The following is an 18,031-nucleotide window of genomic DNA, read 5'->3' as shown; positions in this document are numbered from 1 at the left end:
TGCCTCCAGAGCCTCAGTGTCTTGGGCTGCTAGAAGATGGGTGACATGCGGATCTTCTTTTTTTGTTGTTGCTGTGGATGCCTTTCACCACTGCCTTTTTGGCCTTCAAAGCCTTTGCTTTGGCTTTAGCCATAGGAGAGGCAGGAGTTTCCTTCTTCCCCATCAGCGCCATCTTGTGAAAAAGGCCCCATCGTTCTATTTTGAAGCAAATCTTGGACATTATATATTATTTGTAAATATTTCAAAATGTATCTCTGAATGATAAGTACTCTTTTTAAGTAGGATATTCTCACACCTGCAAAATTTATAATTCCTTTATATCAAATTTATAGGCAAAAGCCAAGGGATGGGGTGGGGAGGGTATGCCTGTAGTTCCAGCCATTCAGGATGCCACAGGCTAAGGTGGAGGATCACTTAAGCCAGGATTTCAAAGTTAGCCTGGCCAATATAGTGACACTCTGTCTCTAAAAAATAACTAAATAATGTATAGGCAGTGTTCAGATTTTTCCGTTTTTTCGTGAATTTTTAAAATTGATTTCTTTGACTCATGGTCCAGATAATGTTTATACAATTTGAAGTCTCTGTGATTTTTCCATAGAAAAATTATGTCTCCATATTGTTTTAATTCCAATTTCCCTTGCCATATGCTCTTTTGAATATGCTATTGTTGCTTAGAAGTTTGTTGTTTTCTGTTTCTTACATTGTTTCCTCTGAATTCCTTCTTTGCTTTTGTTTTACTCCTACACCCCACTGCTTTCTTCTGAGTTCAGCTTACATCCTTTTAGTAGTTCCTTCAGGAACTATCATGGCTGGTTAACACACACACCCATATAGACGCCTTTTATATTGCTCTTAGTCTTTAGCATACGATTGAATTCTAGGTTGTTGTTGTTCTCCTTTAGTACTTTGAAGATATTATTGTATTGCCTTTTTGGCCTCTATCTTTGCAACTGAGAAGTCTGTAGTCAGTATAATTGATATTCCCTTGTAGATAATTAGCCTTTTTTCTTTGGTAACTTTAAAGTTACACATTATTCTTGATATTCTAGTTTACCTTCAGTGTAGCTGGTAGCTGGTGTATTTTTAAAATGTATTCTACATGGCACATGGTATATAGACTTTCAGATCAAGGACTTATATATCCTTCTCTCAGCTTGGAGTAAAAACAATCATTATATCTCATATTGCTTCTTTTCTATTCCCTTTATCTCTTCTGGAATTCCTGTTCAACACATATGCACATCTTTAATCTATCTGGAATTCGTGAATGTGAGGGGTGTGTTTTTTTCCAAACAGAAAGCCATTTGTCTTGATATCATTTATGAAATAGTTCATCCTTCCCCCCACCGATTTAAAGTGCCATTTTTGTTATGTACTAAATGTCTAGCTACACAAAATCTGTTTCTGAAGATACTGTTTTGTTTTCTATTATTGCCCTAATATCGTTCTGTTTTACTTAACTAGAGATTTGTAATGTATTTTGAAATATAATAGGGTAAGGCATTTTAAGGTATTTGCCTTAATTTTTTATATCTTTAGTTTTCTATAAAACTTTAAAAGCTACATTTCAGGAAATCCCTATTAAATACATAGATTAATCAAAATCCCATGGTGATTCACCTAGTGATTCTCGCCATTTATTCAAATATTTTTTCCTATTGTTTAGTAAAGTTGTTTAGTGTTTGTAATTAGTCCTATAACTAGAAAAGAAATAAAACTTGTAATCCCAGCACTTTGGGAGGCCGAGGCAGGCAGATCATGAGGTCAGGAGATCAAGAACCATCCTAGCTAACACGGTGAAACCCCGTCTCTACTAAAAATACAAAAAATTAGCCGGTCATGGTGGCAGGCGCCTGTAGTCCCAGCTACTCGGGAGGCTGAGGCAGGAGAATGGCGTGAACCCGGGAGGCGGAGCTTGCAGTGAGCCGAGATCGCGCCACTGTACTCCAGCCTGGGTGACAGAGCAAGACTCTGTCTGAAAAAAAAAAAAAAAAGAAAAGAAATAAAACTATGAGGAATGAAGGGTTAAACCTGCAATACAATTCTTAATATCTTTTACTACAAGGCAAACAGATTTTCTTTCTTGAAGAGGAAGCCTAACTTTCTTTTTTTGTTGTTGTTGTTGTTTGTGTGTGTTTTTGTTGTTTTTTTCAAGCAAAGGATTTGACTCCATTGCCCAGGCTGGAGTGTGGTAGTGTGAACATGGTTCACTGCAGTCTCAACCTCCTGGGCTCAAGTGATCCTCCCATCTCAGCCTCCTGAGTAGCTGGGGCTTCAGGCACATGCCACCATGGTTGGCTAATATTTAAATTTTTGGTAGAGACCCAGAGTCCCACCATGTTGCCCAGTCTGGTAGCAGTCCTCCACACTGGCCTCCCAAAGTGCTGGGATTACAGGCATTAGCCCCTGTACCCAACCCAGAAGCCTAACGATTTCCTTTTCCTTCTTGAAAGAAGGGTGTGGATGTGGAAAAAATACCCCCATGCACAAAACCTTAATTATCATAGGTTCATTTGATTTACTCAGATTGTTGAGTTTCTGCCATGGGCTGAGGACTCTTCTAGGTACTAGGAATATAGCAATAAACAAATCAGACAAAATCTGTTTCTAAATGAATTTCCCTAAAGTGACAGACCTATATACACTCCTGGTTTAGGGACACAGAATCTACCTGACAAAGATCTTTGCCTAAATAAAAATGTCACTTCTATAATTTTGTCCATTAAAACTGAGTTCTATTGATGTACAGTATTCACAGAAAAGACTTGCATTTGACGGTTAACTACCTCGTCTTCAAAAAGTGAGAACTTTAAAAATATTAGTATAATAAATTGTTTCATGATTTGTCATGATCCTTAAAGTCCCCAAGCATGTATCTTTTGTATTTACACTGTATGTTATTTTGTTATTTATATTAAATCCATTATAGAAATTATCCAGGAAAGTACAATATCTAATGTTAATAGTTAGTGCCTCACTCCTAAACTTGGGAATGCAGTTCATGGTTCTTCCTTTGTCATTTGACCCCATTCAAGTGTTGGATAGAATAAATTATCATAGATGACAATATGGACTTTGGGGAGGGAGGTTACACTGGAAGTAATAATCAAATGAACATCTGTTTCTTTATTTTAAGTTCCAGGGTACATGTGCAGGATATGCAGGTTTGTTATGTAAGTAAACATGTGCTGCACCTATCAACCCGTCACCTAGGTATTAAGCCCGGCATGCATTAGCTCTTTTGCCTAATGCTCTCCCTGCTGCCCTCCCCCGACAGGCCCCAGTGTGTGTTCCCCACCCTGTGTCCATATGTTCTCGTTGAAATGAACATCTGTTTCAAAGTCACATATACACCTTTAACTTCAATAAAATTCCTTGGTAGGGTAGCAGCCAAGTTGTCAGTCGTGTAAGGTTATTCTTATAAGCAAGTTATGGAAGAAATTTATATGAAACAGGTGTGTTTCACAGGGAAATTTTGTTTGTTTTTCTGTCCCAAAAAGTTAAAAAAGTAGTAAATAGTACATTAAATTTAATTTGACAGCCATGCATTTTTTACTGGTTGGTTCTTTTTAGTTTACATTTTTAAAAATAACTCATGCCCCATTCACCCAGAGCTCAAAGTGGTCTGCAGGAGAAGCCAGTACAAAGAATCAGGATGGCATTTCTCGAAGTGGGTAAGGATTGTTATACTGCATGTCAGTACAAATCCCAGTAAAGATTTTAAGCTGGTTAGACCTTGCTGAGAGGTAATGGGGAGGGTCTGCAATTTTGTATTCACCTTTCCCCAAATGGGGCCGTTTCCAGCTTTCTTCTTTTACCTGAACCTGCTTCTTTGGCTACAGGGAGGACTTCAGGTGAAATACATCCCTCCTGTGACTGGATTGGAGACACAAGAACAGAAACATCCTGATCTCTCTACTTTACTGTGCAGGCTTATGTACTCATAAAATGGCAGTTATGGACCTATCCTCCACATGGGCTTTAACTAAACAGGACTCTGCCTGTTTCCATCTGAGAAATGCTGAAGAGGAAAGGATGATTGCTGTATTTCTGACAACCTGGTTACAGGAACCAATGAGTTTCAAAGATGTAGCTGTGGAGTTCACTCAGGAGGAGTGGATGATGCTGGATTCTGCTCAAAGAAGTCTGTACAGAGATGTGATGTTGGAAAACTATAGAAATCTCACCTCCGTGGAATATCAGTTGTGCAGGCTTACTGTGATCTCCCCATTGGATCAAGAAGAGATAAGGAATATGAAAAAGGGAATTCCCCAAGCCATCTGTCCAGACCAGAAGATTCAACCTAAAACCAAAGAATCAACTGTGCAGAAAATTTTGTGGGAGGAACCATCCAATGCAGTGAAAATGATAAAACTCAAAATGCATAATTGGTCCTCCATATTAAGAGAAGACTGGGAATGCCGTAAGATCAGAAAACAGCATAAGATTCCAGGGGGACATTGGAGGCAAATGACATATGCTCCAAAGAAAACAGTATCTCAGGAGCTATTCCATGACTATCATGAATTGTGGGAAAACTCTAAACTTAGATCAAAACTTATTTTTTCACAGAGCATTTTCACCAGTAAGCATTGCCAAAAATGTTACTCAGAGATTGGATGTTTGAAACACAATTCAATCATAAACAATTATGTGAAAAACTGTATAAGTGAGAAGCTCTATGAAAGTCATGAATGTGATACAACTCTATGGCATCTTCAGAGAAATCAAACAGTACAAAAAGAGTACACATATTCTAAACATGGAATGCACTTCACACGTAATATATTTTCTGTACCTAACAATTTGCATATGGCACAGAATGCCTGTGAATGTAATAAAGATGAAATGCTGTGTCATCAATCATCCCTTAAGAAACAAGGACAAACTCATACTGATAAGAAACATGAATGTAATCAATGTGGAAAAACCTTCAAAAGGATTTCTAATCTTACTTTACACAAGAAAAGTCACATGGGTGAGAAACAATATGAATGTAAAGAATGTGGTAAAGTGTTCAGTGATTCCTCAACCTTAAGGAGACATGTAAGAACTCACACTGGAGAGAAACCCTATGAATGTAATCAATGTGGAAAAGCTTTCAGTCAAAAAACATCCCTTAAGGCTCACGTGAGAACTCACACTGGAGAGAAACCTTATGAATGTAATCAGTGTGGAAAATCCTTTGGCACAAGCTCTTACCTTATAGTGCACAAGAGAATACACACTGGAGAAAAACTCTATGAATGCAGTGAGTGTGGAAAAGCCTTCAACACGAGCTCTCACCTTAAAGTTCATAAGAAAATTCATACCGGAGAGAATCTTTATGAATGCAGTGACTGTGGGAAAGTTTTCAGTGGGCTCTCATCCCTTAGAATGCATATAAGAACTCACACTGGAGAGAAACCCTATGAATGTAAGGAATGTAGGAAAGCCTTCAGTGTTTCCTCTTCCCTTAGGAGGCATGTGAGAATTCACACTGGAGAGAAACCCTATGAATGTATTCAGTGTGGAAAAGCCTTCAGTCAGAGCTCTTCACTTATTATACACCAGAGAATTCATACTGAGAGAGAAACCCTGTAAGTGTTATGAATGTGGAATTGCCGTTTTCATTGTCTTAAGGTGGATTCCAAGCTCCTTGTCTCAGTCTTTGTTCTCTAAAATAACCATTTAAGGTTACAAATGGCTCTTTTTTTAATATAACATTTTGTTCTATAAATACTAATTAGGACTTTTTTTTGATCCATGGCTGTTTAGAATTAGGTATTTTTAATATGTGAGGTAGGTATATTTTCAGTTATCTTTTTATTGTTGGTTTCTGGGTTAATTCCATTTTGTTCAGAGAATCTGGACTATATTTTACTGCTTTGTTGGTGTTTTTATGAAAGTTGTTTTCTGGCCCAGTGAGACTGCTATTGCTAGCAGCCAACCAAACATTTGAGCACATCTTTCCTTACTAATGAATTCCATCTTAGCCAAGAACAATAAGGTCTCTGGTTATAGAACTCTTCTTTGACTTCTTGTAGCTAAGGGTAGCCATATCATTCATTCTTGCTGATTCAAAAATAGACATATCACTGGGAACAGAACTATCTATCTTGTCCTCTACTTTTTGCACTTCATCTTTGTCCCTGTGAATTGGCCATTCCTGAAGCTGCTGAAAGAGCTATCTTGTGATCACGAAAATGACAACTGTAGCCGAGGGATGAAGTAGAAGAAAAAGATCCCTGTTCCTCAAAGAAATCTTTAAATAGTTGTACCAGCCCTGCACTGCTTGTATCTGGACATGTTCCTATGTGAGAAAAATAAGGTTTTTTGTTTGTTTGTTTGTTTTTTGAGATGGAGTCTCGCTCTGTTGCCCAGGCTGGAGTGCAGTGGCACAATCTCAGCTCACTGCAGCCTCCACCTCCCAGGTTCAAGTGATTCTCCTGCCTCAGCCTCCTGAGTAGCTGGGATTACAGGCGCCACCGCCATGCCTGGCTAATTTTAGTATTTTTAATAGAGATGGGGTTTCACCATGTTGGCTAGGCTGGTCTCAAACTCCTGACCTCAGGTGATCCACCCACCTCGGCCTCCCAAAGTGTTGGCATTACAGGCATGAGCCACCATGCCTGGCTGAGAAAAATGTGTTAATTGATTTTTTCTTTTTTCTTTCTTTTTTTTTTTTTTTTTTTTTTCAATTTTTCAGACAGAGTCTCTTTCTCTCAGGCTAGAATGCAGTGGTGTGGTCACGGCTCATTGCAACCTCAACCTCCTGGGCTCAGGTGATCCACCACAGTCTCCTCAGTAGTTGGGATCACAAATGCATGCCACCATGCCTGGCTAATTTTAAAAATATATATTTTGTAGATACAGGCTCTTCCTACATTGCTCAGGCTGGTCTCAAACTCCTGGGCTCAAGCAGTCCTCCTGCCTTTGCCTCCCAAAGTGCTAGGATTACAGGCATGAGTGACCATGCCTGGCTCTTACTGATTTTTTTTTAAAGCACTACATAAATACAGTCAACACAGTCACCATATTGTAGAAAAACAGAGGTATATAGAGTTAAATGTTTTATGTTGGATGTACACATTTGAAGAGGAACATAGAAAAAAGTATGAAAAGGAATGTTGACTGAGCTTTTATGCTTAAGTGGCAGATGAAGATAGAACCAAGATCACTGAAAGCAAGTGTTTTGAACAGCAAAAAGAGTATCCCAATATTTCAGCATTGGAACTACAGAAAGTTTTCAGATAGAGGGGAAGTTACCAATTTTAAATGCTAAGTAAAGCATGGGATTTTGCTGCTTGGTCTTGCAGATACTGACCAGATTAGTTCTAACAAAATATGGAAGGAGTGGCATACCGTGGAAGAAAGAAGGCAGTAGCTGCTGTTGTAGTTATTCATGTTAGCCTCAGAGGATGGTGAGACATCCAGATGAAGAGGTTGGTATGCAATTCTAGAACTGAGGAGGTGTCTAGAGATATAAATTTTAGTGACATCAGTAAAGAGACTATAACAGGCTTTGGAAGGTGAATAAGAATGAAAAGAGAATGTCTGCCACCAACCCTGAAGACATACATTTAAAGGAACCATAGTAGAGAGATAAGAGGAAAACAAGAACAGTGGAGTTTCGCTGAACCAAGACAAACGAGTTTCAAAAAGGAAGGTGAAGTTGGCCAGGTGTGGTGGTTCACGCCTGTAATCCTGGCACTTTGAGAGGCTGAGGCGGGCAGATCACAAGGTCAGGAGATCAAGACCATCCTAGCCAACATGGTGAAACCCTGGTTCTACTAAAATACAAAAATTAGCCGGGTGTGGTGGCACACACCTGTAGTCCCAGCTACTCAGGAGCTGAGGCAGAAGAATCACTTGAACCCAGGAGGCAAAGGTTGCAGTGAGATGAGATCTCACCACTGCACTCCCGCCTGGTGACACAGCAGGACTCCATCTCAAAAAAAAAAAAAAGAAGGTGAAGGTAACTGTTTTTAGTGTTACTTAGGGATCCAATTAGATGAAGTCTAAAAAGGTAAACATACAGCCATGTGAAGATCATTTGTGATTGTAGTTGGAAATAACATAGTGGTACATTGAAGATGGTTGCTAGATTGGGCTGACTTTAGGAATCAATAAAGGGCAAGGAAGTAAAGACTGGATGTAGACAAGTTTGAATAATAGGAGAAAGGGTAGTAGCTGGAGAGAGATTTGGAGTAAAGAGATAATATGTTTAAAATATGAAAAACTAGAACATGTTTGTATTCTAATGTGATGAATGTAGTATGGTGAGGTTTAGTATGCAGCTTAATAAAGTTTAATATAAGCTTCTGAGAATGGGGTGTAGATGTTTAGAGCACAAACAAAAGTATTGGTGTTTGCCATGAGGCGGAGGGATACTCCCAGCATTCTTTCAGGAGTGGAAAAATGGGTGGGTTGGTTTAAATTACCTGTTTTTTTATTTACACCTGACTGCACTGAGCAGTGATCAGAATATGTGAACTATATAATGTTTTGTGTTTCCTAAGAACTACTGTGTGGCAGCCACTGCTAATTACTAACCAAGTAAATGTATTTTTTATTCTTTATGAATAGATCTTCAGTTTTGCTAACAGTAGTATTGTATTTAGCTACTACTACTTATCCCAACACCTCTTTGTAGCCTTGATGACATTTCTACTGTTCCTGGCCAATAAGATATAGATATATGATTATAGGTTTCATGGTAAGATTATTTGCTAAGAGGAACATGGATGAAATACTGCAAGGAGGTTTTAGTGAAGAAGATCTCTATGCATTTGAAAGTCCTTCCAAGTTATCAATAGAGCCATCAGTGGAGAAGACAGCAAAGCAAGTAGCAAAGTCCACGTGAATGAGGAGAGGTCATTTAAATAAAAGATAGCAAGGAAGAGATGGAGAAAGTGGTATAACTAGATGGTATGAGCTTCAAAGGAAGGAGTGGTTTTCACCAGGCTGCAATGGTTAGAAGCAGTGTTAGGGAGCAAGGAAGATACTGATCCCACTTCCAACCTGTGGATATGTGGAATACTTGAGAATAAGCCCCCTTGTGATGTGATTGTTGTCAGGTAGGTGTTTTTTCCTCCCCAGGGAACAGCCAAGTTTAAATTAATGAAAGGAAATGTTCAGGGAAATAGTTGAGGATATTAAGGGAGTTTATTAGGGGAATCTCAGAGGGCACCATGAAAGAGTCTCCAGAAGGGCAGGGGTTTTGGGTTTCTGGCTTTGGCCTGAGGAATGCAGAAGATTGTAATGACAGTATTGATAGAGGAAAAAAGACCAGATCAGGGGCTATGACCAGTGAAAACAAAATTTAGAGGGAGTATAGGTTAAATCCCAGCAGTCTATAGGAAGATGATGGGTATTTAGGTCAAATAGGATTCATTTGTAGCTTGGAAAGGAGAGCCTGCAGTCATGCTGTGAAACCAAGTGGTTTCGGGTGTTAGCAGCCCTGGTGGGTATAGCACTAGCCATCAGTAGTTAGAAAATGGTCCCAACTGGCCGGGTGCAGTGGCTCACGCTTGTAATCCCAGCACTTTGGGAGGCCGAGGCAGGCGGATCACGAAGTCAGGAGATCGAGACCATCCTGGCTAACATGAAACCCTGTCTCTACTAAAAATACAAAAAACCAGCCGGGTGTGATGGCGGGCGCCTGTAGTACCAGCTACTCGGGAGGCTGAGGCAGGAGAATGCCGTGAACCTGGGAGGCGGAGGTTGTGGTGAGCCAAGATCGCGCCACTGCACTCTGGCCTGGGTGACAGAGCAAGACTCCATCTCAAGAAAATGGTCCCAACTGCATGTGGTCCTTGGGTGAGATCATCTTAAGGAGTACTCAGCAAGGGATTGTATTTTGCTTGGTTAGGACTGGAATTTACATTCTAATTTTGGCCCAGTGATCTTGGAACAGATTGAGCATCTCAAATCTGAAAATCTGAAATTCAGAATGCTCCAAAACCTGAAACCTTGTGCGCCGATGTGACTTTCAAAAGAAATGCTCATTGGAGCATTTAAAATTTTGGATTTTCAGATTTGTGATGCTCAACTAGTAGGTATAATGCAAATATTCCAAAATCCAAAACACTTCTGGTCCCAAGCATTTTGGATGAGGAATACTCATCCCGTACACCAGCAGGTAGACTCAGGCACAGTCTCACTCGGCATCTCACCTGGATTTTATTGCAGTAGCCTCCTAACTGGTTTCTCTGACTTGAATCGTACTTTGCTTTAGTATGTTTTCTATGCAGCTGCCATGGTATCCTATTAAAAAAGCAAAACAAAAACTTTGTGGTTTTTAATTATAAAACTGATACATGCATACGAGAAAACAATGTAAATAACTTCTGCCCTACACAGAAGGGAAACCCTAGATTCTATTGCCTTAAAAATTAATATTGTAGGTGAATGTGCATTCTGTCAGACTTTATGTACATACAAACATTTGTTTTCATTTTATAAAAATTGAGTTACACCTTTTATCCCACATCTTTTTTTTTTTTTTTGAGGAGTTTTGCTCTTGTTTCCCGGGCTGGAGTGCAGTGGCACATTCTCGGCTCACAGCAACCCCTGCCGCCTCCTGGGTTCAAGCGATTCTCCTGCCTCAGCCTCCCAAGTAGCTGGGATTACAGGCATGTGCGACCACTCCTGGCTAATTTTGTATTTTTAGTAGAGACAGGGTTTCTCCATGTTGGTCAGGCTGGTCTCAAACTCCTAACCTCAGGTGATCCGCCCACCTCAGCCTCCCAAATTGTTGGGATTGTGAGGCCATCGCCCCCGGCCATCCAACATCTTTTTAAACATCTTTCCGTGTCAGCACACGTAGTTCTATTTCATTTGTAATAGCTGCTTAATATTTGATTATATGCTTGTACCATAATATATTTGATCCATTTGCCTCCAGAGTTTTTATAACAATACTGCAATCAATAATATTGTTTATATATTGTGCTTTCCTATCAACTGTTCTCTACACTTCCCAGGGTGATCCATCTAAAGTACTAACCTGATCATATAACATTTCACTTTTAATCTTCTTCTGGCATTTTTCTCCAGTTAAGATAAAATCTTTTTACAAGACCTTGCTCAAACTCTTGCCTTTTCAGGCCTCATCTCTGATCATTCCCTTTATCTTCACTGTCTCCCTAACTTAACCTGTCCTATTTATCCTTTAGGTATTGTGTCCTTCATCTGCTTTAACAATGCTTGTCACACTTTCACACTGTATTGCCTGTTTGTGTATTGTGCCCTCTACACTGTAAGTTTTGGTAAGGTGGGAACTTTGTCTAAATTTTTCATTGTTTTATTACTTGGCCCAGTATAGGTGTTCAGTTAAATATTTATGATTCTTCAGCAAATTTTGTGCCTTTTCTTTTACTTAGCATTCTAGTGGAAGTTTAACTTAAAAGCTATTTAAGTGATTGTAAGGTAAAAGTTGCAAGGAGCTGGGTGCAATGGCCTGTGCCTGTAGTCCTATCTACTCTGGAGGCTGAGGTGGGAGGATTGCTTGGGCCCAGGAGTTTGAGACCAGCCTGAGTAACATGAGACTCCATTATAGTAAAAATGCATGGAATTAATTTTTCTTCTAGGTATAGGAAAATGTTCCACCATAACAGGTGTGCAGAAACTAAGACTGTTAGGACAACAGCAGTTTAATGTTATTTATATTATGTCCCTCTCCTAGTCCTTCTCCTCTCTTCCCTCATCCCACTCACCACCACCCCATTCACTACACAAGCTGATTTTTTGTAGAGCTAGTGTTCATATTTTGTTCCATTATGTATTATAATATGAAAAGGGATGAGTTGACCAAGTGTTGGTGAGTGTGTGGTATACTTGCTTTAAACTACCAATGGAAGCATAAATTAGTACAAACTTACTGGGTGGGTGTGGTGGCTCACATCTGTAATCCCAGCACTTTCAGAGGCTGAGGTGAGTAGATTGCTTGAGCCCAGGAGTTTGAAACCAGCCTAGGCAACATGGCAAAACCCCATCTCTACCAAAAAAAAAAAAAAAATTACCCATGGTAGCATGAATCTGTGGTCCCAGCCACTAGGGATGCTGGGGTAGGAGGATCACTTGAGCTGCAGTGGGGTTGAGGCTGCAGTGAGCTGTGATTGCACCACTGCACTCCAGCCTGGGTGACAGAGTAAGACCCTGTCTAAAAACAAAAGCAAACCAAAAAAAAACTTGGGACAGTTAAGCAATAAATGTCCAAAGCTGGATTACTTATAACTTTTAAATATGTAAAACCTAGCAATTTTAAGCTGAGATTTTATAAAAGGATTCTTCATATAAGCATGTATAAGTAACAATATTCACCTCAGTTTCATGCCCTAATGAAAAACTGGAAAATTCCTAAATTCCCAGTAACAGTCAATAAAATGGAATATAATGCAGTCATTAAAATGTAATTCTGTGTGGATTGACATGTGGAGATATATTTGATACATTATGAATTTTAAATAGTCACAAAATATGGTATGACTTTTTAATGCATGTTATAAATATGTGTGTGCATTGAAAATATGGAAAGACATAACACCAAAGTTTTATCAATGATTATTTATGTCATAATTTTTTTCTTTTGTCTTAAGATGTCTAGTTTAGTGAACAGAGCTGTGGTCTATTTTTTAAAAATAATTCTATCATTAACTTTTTAATAAATACTTTTTAAAGCATGATTTTAATATCTTCAAAGTTGTAAAGTAAATAATTTGCTTAGGCTGTTGTTGGACACATAGATTCTTTTCATTTTTTTAAATACCAGATTTAAAAAATTGAAAAAATATATATGTATATTTTTTTGAGACGGAATCTCGCTCTGTCACCCAGGCTGGAGTGCAGTGGCGCAATCTCTGCTCACCGCAAGCTCCACCTCCTGGGTTCATGCCATTCTCCTGCCTCAGCCTCCCGAGTAGCTGGGACTACAGGCGCACACCACCATGCCCGGCTAATTTTTTGTATTTTTAGTAGAGACACGGTTTCACCGTATTAGCCAGGATGGTCTCGATCTCCTGACCTTGTGATCTGCCCGTCTTGGCCTCCCAAAGTGCTGGGGAAAATATATTTTTTAACTTACCATTTCTATCTCCTACCTTTTAAAGGCAAACTTTTTGAAAGTGTTGATAAAGGGTGTGGATACTTTTTAGACTTCCTCTTACTCTAGGCAAAATTCAAAATATGAAGGATACAAATAAGTTTCTCTGATAAGAACAGGGAATTGTGTTAGAAAAAGCAGTCAGGGCTAGGCGCGGTGGCACACGCCTGTAATCCAGTATTTTGGGAGGCAGAGGTGGGTGGATTGCCTGACCTCAGGAGTTCGAGACCAGCCTAGGCAACATGGTGAAACCCCATCTCTACTAAAAATACAAAAAATAGCTGGGTGTGGTGGCACGCGCCTGTAGTCCCAGCTACTGGGAGGCTGAGGCAGGAGAATCACTTGAACCCAGGAGGCGGAGGTTGCATTGAGCCAAGATAGTGCTACTGCACTCCAACCTGGGTGACAGAGCAAGACTCTGTCTCAAAAAAGAAAGAAAAAAGAAAGAAAAAAAGCAATCAGGAAAGGTCTCCATGAGAAAATAACATTTAACTTGAAATACGAAGGTAAAGAAGGAGTAGGGTGCTCCTTCTTCCAGCTCCATGGGCAGAGGTGGAGGGACAGAGGAAGAGCTTTCTAAATAGAAGAGCAAAAGGACTCATCAGGATTTGACATATTTGTGGAACAGAAAGTAAGTCCAGTAACTGGAAAACTGTTAGGCAAAGGGGTAAGGAGAAGAGTATATGAAACCAGATTGAAAGGAGGCAGGGGCCAGATAAAGACCTTGCCAGCTATGACATGAGTTTATACTTTATTTGAAGAGTTATGAGGAACTATTTAAGTTTTTCAGAGATTAAAATTATTTGTTTTAAAAAGATCACACTTTTGTATAAAAAAATCTTGAGAGACTAGGAAGCTATTTGCAATAGTTCATGTATGAAATTTGAATGCCAAAAACTAATTTCCTTAGCATTCATTTTTATTTATTTTTTATTTTTATTTTTTAATATTCTGTAAGTTATTGGGTTTCCTTTTTAATTTTTCCATAAGTTGCATTCACTTTTTAAAAGACAATGAGATTTGTTTTAGCATAAACAGGAAATTCATGGCTAATACATGTCACGACTTAAATTCACCTCTAACTTAAGAAATGCATGTCAAATACATAAAATTATATTTTCTACCTATGACCAGAGTTTCATGGGAGTTTTGATTTTTCTAAAATATTTTTTGATGCAATATCCATTTTTTTCCATGCAATTTTGTCCTTTGTAATATTGAGGGTATTCATGATACAGAATTTATTTTAAAAAATTATTTCTGCAATATTTATTTCTCCCTTTTTTTGAGGCAGTGTCTCACTCTTGCCCAGACTGGAGTGTAGTGGCACAATCTCAGCTCACTGCCACCTCAACCTTCTGGGCTAATGTGATCCTCCTACCTCAGCCTCCTCATTTGTGGGGACCACAGGCATGTGCTATCACACCTGGATAATTATTTTTTTTTAATTTTTTGTAGAGATGGGGTCTCACTGCATTGCCCAGGCTGGTATCAAACTCCTGGGCTCAAGCAATCTTTCTGCCTTGGCCTCCCAAAGTGCTGGGTTACATAATTTCTTTTTGTTTTGTTTTCTTAAAAGATTTGTTAACATACCAGATAATTTTTTACACTTTCTGCCGCTTTTTCTATGTCCTGCCTTTTAAAGGCAGACTTTTTGAATGAGTTGCTAAGGACTCAGACTCTTTCTGACGAATCACTCATACCCAACATGCAGGTTTTGCTACCTCTCTTTCCTCTGAAATTTCTTGGATCTCTTCAGAGGGATTTAACAAATTTCCTGTCCTTTTTCTCTTTTCTTTTTCTTTTATTGGTTTTGTTTTGTTTTGTTGAGATGGAATCTTGCTTTGTCGCCTAGACTGGAGTACAGTGGCATGATCTCAGCTCGGCAACCTCCACCTCCTGAGTTCAAGCGATTCTCCATGCCTCAGCCTCCACAAGTAGCTTGGATTACAGGCATGCACCACCACACTCAATTAATTTTTTGTATTTTTAGTAGCGATGGGGTTTCACCACGTTGGCCAGGCTGATTTTAAACTCCTGACCTCAAGTGATCTGCCTGCCTCAGCCTCCCAAAGTGCTGGGATTACAGGCATGAGTCACTTATCCCCCTGCCTTACATACATTGATGTGTGATAGAAAATTCTTTTGGGCACATCACAGCAACAAAAGTTAACCCAGCTTTACCTATTTGTGAGTATCTTAAGTCTCCCAAAGCATTTGATTGTTGCTTTCCAAGAAAATACAGAATTGTGGTCATTCTCCCATGACTATTCTTTACTAATATTGATTGCATCTGTTGCTCTATCCCCTTTCTGCATTCATAGTAACTTCTTTTTCCAATGCTGAAGATTAGTTTTAATAACCTTCTGGGAGACTTCTTTTAAAAAACTTTTTTTCCTGAAGCATAATAATACATAAAGGCCTGCAGCTTTATGAATTTCCCCAAATAGAACACACTTAACCAGCGCCCAGATCATGAGAGCCAAATTAATACTTTTACTACTTTTGCAATATTCCTAGACTCATCTTTTAACCATCTCTTTGCTTTCTTGTGCTATTGTTGTGCTATTTACTTCGATGTGTATTTTATAATCCACTAGATATTGTTATGAAAGTCAATATTTATATTGGAGTTGACAAACTTTGTCTGAAGGTCCTGAGAGTAAATAAATATTCTAGGTTTTCTTTTTTTTTTTTCATTTTTTTTTGAGACAGTCTCGCTCTGTCACCCAAGCTGGAGTACAGTGGCGCAGTCTCAGCTACTGCAAGCTCCGCCTCCCAGATTCACGCCATTCTCCTGCTTCAGCCTCCTGAGTCGCTGGGACTACAGGCGTCCGCCACCACGCCCAGCTAATTTTTTGTATTTTTAGTAGAGACGGGGTTTCACCATGTTAGCCAGGATGGTCTCAATCTCCTGACCTCGTGATCCATCCGTCTCAGCCTTCCAAAGTGCTGGGATTACAGGCGTGAGCCACAACACCCAGCCAATATTCTAGGTTTTGCAGGCCATATATGGTCACTGTTGCATATTCTTATTTTTCTAAGCAGCTTTTTAAAGATGTTAATCTCATTCTTAGCTCAAAGGCCTTGATTTGGTCCATAGACCATAATTTCCCAACACGTGACTTGTATTTATCAACATATTTACCCCTCCAGTGTTATTTCTGCATTTCCAAGTTTCCAAGATCATTTCATACTGCCTGAAAAACCAGTATTTCTTTTAGCGTAAGAATGCTATTGTAAGTTTCCTCTGTTTTTATTCTGAAACATCTTTATTTCTGAAGGATATTTTAACTCAGTATGAAAAGAGGTTAGCAGTTTTTCACAGTGTACATATGAGCCCCCCGCCGCACACTGCAATCGTTTTTCTTAAAGGGACCTGCCTCTCCCTTAGTTGAGAATATTTAAGTGAACTGGCTTCAACCATATGTCAAATAGTACGTTTGTGGGCTATCCATTTATTTCTAGGAACCCTATGATTATTTAGCCATTGCCACCTATATGGTTAAAATTCTCATTACCAGTGCATCCCTTGGACTCTTGGCAGATTTTACCCAACCCCTCCCATGCCAAGATCCCGTGATCTCTACTGAAATTGGGATCTTACTTTCATTAAAGAAGTTCTGCATCATCTACAGTCTAAAGAGCGTGGGTACCACAGGGTTGTCCAAGGATGGTGGTACGTTCCTCACCAATGTATTTCTTAATACCCTGATGGGAGTGTCTTTTGGCCTTTCTCTGGCTAAGGGAAAAAATGAACATAATAATTCATTCTGATAGTTACATCATCTCCCTCTAAAGCAGGGGTGTCCAATCTCTTGGCCTCCCTGGGCTACACCAGAAGAAGAATTTTCTTGAGCCACAATAACTGATAGCTATCATTAGTGTTCATGTATTTTATATGTGGCCCTAGACAGTTCTTCCAATGTGGCCCAGGGATGCCAAAAGATTGGACACTGGATTCCAACCAGTATGACTTTTCAGATATCTGAGATTTTACTACACTCATTGCAATGGTAGTTTTCCCACAGTGCAATTCTCTGATATAGGTTTGAAATATTGCAGAAATTCTCTACATTCATTTGTACAGTTGCTTTTTCTCCTACAAGAGTATTAAAATTTAAGTATTGCATTGTAAATGAAGGCATTCCCAAATCACTGTATTTGTATCACTTTGGTTAATTGGAGATTGCTCCAAAGTAAACGTTCTCAATGTTGGCTGCACTCAACAAAAACTAGAGGGGAAAGATTTGATGTAGTCAGGGGTTGGCCAAGTTTTTCTGTAAAGGGCTAGATAGTAAATGTTTAGCCTTTATGGCTGTATATTAAACTCTTCAGTTGTAGAGGTAAGGAGCCATAGACTATAAATGAATACCTGGCCCATGGGCTGTAGCTTGATGACCTCTGATATAGTTGATGAGGTGCATCCCCACAGAGTAAACAGTAGGAAGGAAAGTGGATGTGGTGCAGATAATGGGACAAATTCAGTATACCCTTAAATAAATAGTTTTTCGTATCCTAATATTGCTGACAGGGTAACTTGATTTTTACCCTGATACAAACGATTGCTGCCTGAGAAAACCAAATCAGATACTAGATACCCATATGTAATAAGGCATACTGCTTGAGAAAACCAAATTGGATATTAGATACCCATATGTAATAAGGCATGCTGCTTGTATTCAAGTCAGACCGTACACTATTGTAAGATAAATCAGCCTCTCCAAAACAACTCTTATGGAAACTTGAGAAGCTTCTAAATGTATGTACCAATATGGCATGCCAATGGCAGGTTTGAGGAAATACACTTCTGATAATGTATTTAGAACTCTAGTACACGTAAATAAGGTGTTTTTGGGCTAAAACTTTAATAAATTTCACCTCTTATAAAATTACTTATATTTATCTAATAACACCTCCTACAAATGTGCCCTCAATGCAGCCATT

At 39.1% G+C, this 18,031-nt stretch overlaps 1 protein-coding gene across 5 annotated transcripts in view; it reads left to right on the top strand.

Annotated features, from left to right (window-relative positions):
- ZNF891 (zinc finger protein 891) overlaps positions 1–18,031 on the top strand; it is a 57,593-nt gene that overhangs the window by 4,002 nt on the left and 35,560 nt on the right. For 3 of the 5 annotated variants that reach the window (XM_063614809.1, XM_063614811.1, XM_063614808.1), the window contains exon 2: positions 3,843–5,579. In XM_063614809.1, the coding sequence (XP_063470879.1) occupies positions 3,949–5,579 (1,631 nt within the window). In that variant the 5' untranslated portion in view covers positions 3,843–3,948. Of the gene's footprint in view, positions 1–3,136; positions 3,174–3,842; positions 17,557–18,031 lie in introns of those variants that run through there. The other 2 variants (XM_063614810.1, XM_055240009.2) reach the window with 2 other exon arrangements.

The sequence above is a fragment of the Symphalangus syndactylus genome, chromosome 13, assembly GCF_028878055.3.
Source record: "Symphalangus syndactylus isolate Jambi chromosome 13, NHGRI_mSymSyn1-v2.1_pri, whole genome shotgun sequence".
NCBI classification, from domain to species: Eukaryota; Metazoa; Chordata; class Mammalia; order Primates; family Hylobatidae; genus Symphalangus; species Symphalangus syndactylus.
This window is presented reverse-complemented; position numbering and strand designations above follow the sequence as displayed.